The following is a 7,387-nucleotide window of genomic DNA, read 5'->3' as shown; positions in this document are numbered from 1 at the left end:
GCATTAAATCAACGATACCTTAAAGATTTATTTATTTATTTTTTAGTGTATCCAGTGCCCGAAAACTGTGAAATATGCCATCATTGCAACATATTTTAACGACCAAGAACATCCAAATTTTTGGTTCGCTGTTGTACAAAACTGTAAAAAAAAAACAAAACAAAAAAACCCCCCAAAAAACAGCATTTACATTATTTACATTTTTGCTAAAAGAAAAAAAAACAAACAAACATAGAAGACAACACAAAAAAGACACAACTGGTTACTCAAAATCACTTTAGCTCTGGAGAACATTTATTTGCCCAGGCCACCACTAGGAGGTTGTTTTGGTTGTAAATAGTGCAGGTCATTTTCATATATATATTTTTTTCCTTTAAAAGTGAATAAGTGAGAACTGTTGAGTTTCTTATGATGTAAGTCACCTTCAAATCAAGTCATGTCATGTCACCATTATTTGTGTAGCACATTTGAAACGACAGTCATTTGAGCTGAAGGGATTTCCAGTACAGAAATAAAACTAATACAATTTTACTTGAAGATTTTAATCAAGGTTAACACCCTATTACATCACCAATAATACAAATTTACCTGACTAATTTAAATGTTAAGATTGAGAACTAACAACATTAAGCACTCTAACAAATTAACTTACACATATTAAAAAGTGAAAACCTTGCAAAATTATTAGTGAAACCCCCCCAAATACAAAGATTGCCTCTGAGTAGCATATTGGTGACAGTACATGCAGTTGAATATGCTGTGATTTTTCTTTTAAAAAATGCTGACATTTATTTTGTCAGCTTGTAGTGCTTATTTATTCAAAAAATAAAAAATAAAATAGTGATGTTTAGATTGCACAAACAAGCTTGGGCCAGCTTTATCTAAGGTGAAGCAGTATACTATTGCTATGCATAGTATTGGCTTGTTAGGAATTTGAGTATTCTGTCTGAATGTATGAGCTCTGGCAGACTGCTATACTGTGACTGATGATTGCAGTTTTCAAAGAGGAGAATTCCGACCACATGTAGTAAATGGTTTTCAAGATGAGACAAGATCTATATGTCAGCATTAACTATTCAGTACTGTTTAAATTACAATCACAATCAGAATAAGAATCAACTTTATTGGCCAAGTTTGTACAAGCAAACTAGAAATCTGACTCCGGTGAATCGTAGCTTTCTGTGTAAGAAATAAAAAGAAATAAATTAGAACAATAAAAATAAGAGTAAGAGCAATAAAGCAGCATTTACCATATGTGCAATAAGAAGCAGGGTTACTGAGGTAGGTATGGTACCATTTAAAATAGAGCAAATATGAGTGGCTTTGGGCTATTAGACAATTTTAGATATTTAATTGCTGAAAAGATTCGAGTCTACTCGATTCCACGCCATAGGCGTTTTAACCATGACCCAGGTATGCTGCTGTGAAATAAAGTTTGTTTTTGTTGATGAGCATGCGCCACCGCAGATCTCCACAGAAGAAGAAAGACAGCCAGTGGCCGCTCACTTCCTGTTTACGTTCCACACGTGACGTCACGCTGATAGCGTCTGACAAACAGTTTCAAAACCGAAACAGCGGATAACTTGAGAAACAACTCCTCTGTATTCCCGTGGCGACTTAATTAAAATATCTTCCCTCGCAGCTGCATAGAGAAGCACCGGGACAAGAGGACGACCCACTTTTTGAGCTGTCCTACTCACGTTTGAGGACCGAAGCGAGCTAGCCGGGCTGCTAAGTTGAGCTAGCGTTAAGTAGGTGACGATAGCCGGGGTGCTAGCTAGCTAACTAGTTAGCCACAGAAACTCAACAGAACTTCATCATTTCCATTGTGCACCCGACGGCTGTCAGCATGGAGAATAAATACAACCTCAAGAGTCCGGGTAAGCTCATTTTCAAATGGTGTCTCGTACTTCAGCCGCCTGCAAGTATGCTAACACGACCGACACAGCTGAAACCCACCATTTTACTATTGACATTCATTTATTAGTATATAAACATTGCGAAGAGCCTCTTGTCAAAATGAAAGTGCCACACTGACAAGTACACTGACTCATTTTCTTAGTGTTCGTTGGCTTCGTCAAGTTGTAGAAATACTAACTCCGCTATTCAGTGATAAGATCAAAATCATGTGTAGTCCTTCACTTTCTGTAGAAATTGCATTACCACAGCTGTCTTTATAGGCAGGAAGAGCAACACTTTGTTAAGGACACGTCTTCATGTGTCGTCTGCCATTACAGTCAGGGAATGTATACACAGTGTATATCTGCTTGTGGTTTGTCTGTGTTTTTTTTTTAAGTTGACAGTTAGCTGAAGAAAAGGTGAGAGAAAATTACCTAGTTGAGGCAAGCCGCGTGATAATTGTAGTAATCTGCAAAGGCACTCAGTGGCAAATGCTGTAGATGTGTTATTTTCCCAGCAACAAGTGAGTCACAGGCAGTAATAAAACTCCATATATTTCACAGGAGAATGCTGATACTTAGGGATTAGTTTAATTTTTGCTGTTAGCACTGTGTAACTCATTGAATGCTACATGGCAATGAGACTGTCTGGTTGCATTTTTGTGCTCTTACTTCTGTAAAATATTTAAGTTGCCATTTTAAATTAACTATATTGTCATTTAGCAAGGAAGTTGTGTGTGAAAGTAAAAGTATCTCTTTTTAAATGTAACTTTTTAGATAACAGGATAGCCTCGCAGACTAATTCAAAAAGCTGGTTTGTTATACAATACAATACAAACATCCAAAATAAAAGTAAGCACAGACTTTCTATTTAGGACAACCTGAGCCTGGAGATTGCTAGGCACAACAGCACGAAGGCTTGTTTCTACTCAAGAAGACATACATAATCTCTTGATTATTTGTTAAAATAATTATCACATTGTAAAATGTCAGTGAATAGTTTTAAAAACGGTGTAATAATTTCTGAAAGCCCAGTGTGTTTTATGCACAGTTCTTGTTATATTTGATCAAAAGTCCAAACCTTGAAGATATTCAGTGTACTCTCATATATGACACAAAAGCAAAGAGCCATCAATTTAGGAAGGTGCAACCAGAGACTTGGTTTGGAGTTTTTGTTTGACAAATTGCTAAAGGCCTGTGACAATTTGAATATTTTTTGTATGGAAATCAAAGTAATAAAAGAAAAAGCTGTGTCTCTATATTGTTATGTTAAACTCTATACAACAAATACTACTAAATGATAAAGGTCATAAGTAGGGCTGAAGAATTTGGGGAAGATATCTTTTTGCCAATTGTCTGCCAGATGTTACAATACCATTTGTGATACAGTTTTGTTTTTGCAGTCAACCTTTAGTTCAATATTCATTATGTACCATGTGATGGAGCAATAAAACTTGAGACAATATCAAAAGCAAGACTGCCACACAAAGAGGATTGCATACATTTGTAAGACCAGTGACATGACACTTTAAACCCTCAGTTGGATTTGCTGGATGTTGAATATCCTATATTGCACCTTTTGGCGAAATGTTATTTGCATTGGTTCATATTGTAATTTTGACTTGATGTTGATTAATTGTATGGCATTTGTTGTTAGCAGAAAAAATGTGCAATACAATCTGAAAATTAAGATTATAACCAGAGCAAACTACGTAAAAAAAAAAATCGTCACACTGATCATGGAAAAGAAAATCCATAAACTAATAGCAGTACAAATGGATGAGTTGTAGGAATACAAACATGATATTAAGCCATGTCTGGGTCATTAGTATCCCATTGTGATCAAATTTTTGAAGTGTCCTGGTTATATATTTGTCCAGATTAATCTCAGGTCCTTTGAAAGAAACTTAGATAATGCTATCTGGAGCACTACAATAGCAACTGGGATAATGTGGCATGTAAACGCCCTTCTCAGGTTTCTGATCACTGTGTGTTTTTATGGGTCAGCAACTTTAGTTACATTATGGCCAACAGTATAATAATGATGTGTGCAGTTATAAAAGTAAAAGTGTACAACTGGTAATTCACACTTTTAATAATTAATGTTTTTATAGAGTGGAAATCTGACAGAGCAGCAAAATAGTCTGCGAAGTAAAGTAAACTGTCTGGCACCATTTTTAACTGCTCAAGTAACTCAGAATAGAAATAACAGCTGAGAAATGGAGCAAAATAACAGATGCATCAGAGAATCTGATCTACTACTGTAATAATTTTGTTAGAACCTTGTGAACAGACAGGGGGCTGAATAACCTAGCTTCTCATCTCACATGTGAGTGACATTTTAGTTAGTGTCCAGCTTTAAGAGAGCAGTTTTTTTGGAACTACACTGTCAGTCTGTGTGACACATGTGCATGGTATAGTAAAGATTTTTACGCACAGTATATGCGTTTGTTTTTTTGTGGATGCCATCTCGTGTAAAGGTAATAAAAATGCACATTTCATTGTATTTATTGACATGTAGATACACTGTTGTGTTCCAGTGTTATAGGCCTGTGCGACTATCACAGTCAAAGGCATTGCAACATGAAGACAAACATGGCATGTTACTATTGTGTGACTATCCAGATTAATTTACCCTGTTTATGTTTTATGTTATTATAATGGAGTATAGCATTTACACACATTCACAACTGCATCTTCCATATGCAGCAGTTACCAGTTTGAAACTGAGAATTTAAGTGTTGGGCACGCATGAAAATGACAAAAAAAAAAGAAAGCTATTGGAAACAAAATGCAATGAATTCATGCCACGTATCACCAAGTACTCAAGTGCATATCATGCAAGCTTAATGTTTGCTCTCTTGGTGCACAACTCCTGCTCCAAGGACACACACACACATACATGCAGGTGCTCAGTACCCACAGGCACAAATGATTTGTTTAGAGCCACTGGATTGGAACTTGTCTATTCTATTTTCACATTCAGAGTTTCAGAGCTCACCCCAACAGAATCTTTAAAACTTGAGTAAAGCCACCATGGGCCAATTTTTCACTGATCATAAAAATAGGCAAAAAATAATACAGCGTTAGTTATTCATTAAGTCTCATTAAAATCACAATGAAACCTATGAACTTTTTGCAATAAAGCATAAAACATTCTGTTATTTTTGGTGCACTCATGGCTGTGTACATCCCCTTAGGTAACTTGGGAAAGTAGTCACAAAGTTATATTAATGTTTTAGTTCCGTATGCTTTGAAAGCATAGTATTTGTATGTCTCACTCTATGGTAGCAGTGTGGTGGGTTCCAGTTAGGTGAGGTTATGAGGGTAAAAAGTCAGTTGCTAGTCTATATTAATAGACTACAGCTACATTACATGTACTTCCTTATCTTCTTCTTCATCCTCTTCAGCATTTTCCATCATCCTATGCTGTTTAAATATGTGTGTAAGTATGGGATGGTACTACTGCAAGCAACAACAGCATACTAGATAACTCATAATATTGATAGCACAGCAGATATTATAGAATTCCTTTCCTTTAAACAAGCTCAGTTCTGGTATAAGATTCTGATATAGGTTTTTCGGACTGTCTGATGCCTAGTTGTATTTATTGTGCTGTATACCCTGTATCTTTTGGATTTCTGTTTACAGCATAGATAGGAGTGGGAACATCAAAGCTTCATGGTCTGTTAAAATGCATACATTTTGTCATTTTGGAATAGGAGAGTTGTGGAGACTACTAGCCTGAGAAAGTCTGTGCACATAATTTTCAAACTTCAAAGAATTACACTTTAGAATGCTTTGAAGAGCAGTAAAAAGTTTGTCTGCTAAAAGTGAAGACTGAGACACATCATTATCTCACAAGTCAGCATACGTATAGAGCTGTATTCAACCTCAGTCTGGTACAGCTATAGCAGCTTATTCAATGGTAATTGAAAATTTAATTGAAAAAAAAAATGTTGCAGCACTCTGTTCAGTTTGTGTTTGGTGATAGCAACCTGCTGTCATGGTGAACTAAAACCCCACAACACATAATGCTTTAAATGACACATTGTTCAGAATGATCATTACTATCTTGTACAGACTGATTTGTCTCAGAGCTGATGCCATGTAACAGAGTACCGTTAGCATCAGGCCTCGAGATTGCGGCCACCAAACCGTATAGTGCAATTAAAGATTTTCATTGGTTGCGCTGGTGCGCCTGATGTTTAGCAGCTCTGTGTGTGTATGTGTAGCATTATTTTATTTGTGTTATACAGCAGATTGGAAATCATCTGCACTGTGAGTTGCTTCAGCTGACTCCTGTGCTCCTCTCTGCTGTTCTGGGTAATGTGAGCTTGCGTTGGCTGTTTTCTGACTGTGCCATGCGCTTTGACTCACAGGTGCTTCTATAGTTGTTGGCTGCTCTGTAAGGTCAAGAAACTGCACTTTGGTGAACTGTTTAGCTTTGTAATGTTTTGTAGAAAATAGTAATTAGAATATTTGTTCATGCTGTTAAGAACTTTACTGGTGTTGTTACATTCTGGTAATAGTGCTCACTTGTATTTGCAAACTTTCAGTGATCTGGCATTTTCCGGCTGTCACACAACGTTATTCCATCTCCCATGTGCTATGTTAGTTGTAAACACAGCACATTGTTACATTTATGAGGACAAGGCCATTGGCCTCCAGTGATTATTAATGCACTGTTGACCTGTCAGTAATAAACGCACCACTAGCCCCTGCTACTAGCTCCACACCCACTGCTCATGCATATTCTCATCCACTTGGTACCACTCTCCTGTGTGAGAGGAGCTGGATTAGATAGTTTATTGCATGATGTTTTATTTGTTATAATTCATATTGTTAGAATAAATACAGATCACCTCCAAAAGATCACAGTGTGTCACTTCATGCTTTTTATAACAACACAACACTTTGGTGCACCTAATGATGGAAAAAAATAGGTGCACCAGTGCAACAAATTTTAAAAGTTACTTGGGATTCCTGATTAGTGTTAAGGTGGGTATTGCAGTAGAGTTGGGTGATGTATTGAATTTTGCAAGATGTGAAAAACCTAAATTCGGATTTGCAAATTTTTCTTTTACAACTTAAAGTAATGAGTAAATAAACCTTGAAACTTCGTGCAGCAAAGTTTTATTCAGGCCGGGTTTTCTCTTGTGTCTCAAAATGCACTACAAGCAGACCTGTTTTGAATTACATGACCACGAATTATGCATAACTTTAGCTGTAGATTAATTTCCTCAGTCACATTGCGCGATTCACTCCCAGGTTACACCAAACATCGATAGTAAACTCTGTAACTGTCGTCATGCTTCCCCTAAAATGTTTTGTTATTGAATTGCCTTGGTCTGGGGTGCGTTTTTGGCAGCACAAATGTTAGATGTGTGATGGATGTAGGTTACTTTATAATTCGGTAATGCAGAGTATTGACAGGCAGGGTATAAGAGGACATGTACCCTCTGACGCATGCATATGAGAGAGAGAGA

At 36.7% G+C, this 7,387-nt stretch overlaps 1 protein-coding gene across 1 annotated transcript in view; it reads left to right on the top strand.

The window, feature by feature from the left end:
* Positions 1-1,553: 1,553 nt before the first annotated feature.
* Positions 1,554-7,387, top strand: part of ube2j1 (ubiquitin-conjugating enzyme E2, J1) — a 61,460-nt gene continuing 55,626 nt past the window's right edge. The window contains exon 1 of the mRNA XM_008287257.1: positions 1,554-1,880. Within this exon, the coding sequence (XP_008285479.1) occupies positions 1,850-1,880 (31 nt within the window). The 5' untranslated portion in view covers positions 1,554-1,849. The remainder of the gene's footprint in view (positions 1,881-7,387) is intronic.

This window comes from Stegastes partitus, unplaced genomic scaffold (assembly GCF_000690725.1).
Source record: "Stegastes partitus isolate 25-593 unplaced genomic scaffold, Stegastes_partitus-1.0.2 Scaffold492, whole genome shotgun sequence".
Taxonomy (NCBI): domain Eukaryota; kingdom Metazoa; phylum Chordata; class Actinopteri; family Pomacentridae; genus Stegastes; species Stegastes partitus.
This window is presented reverse-complemented; position numbering and strand designations above follow the sequence as displayed.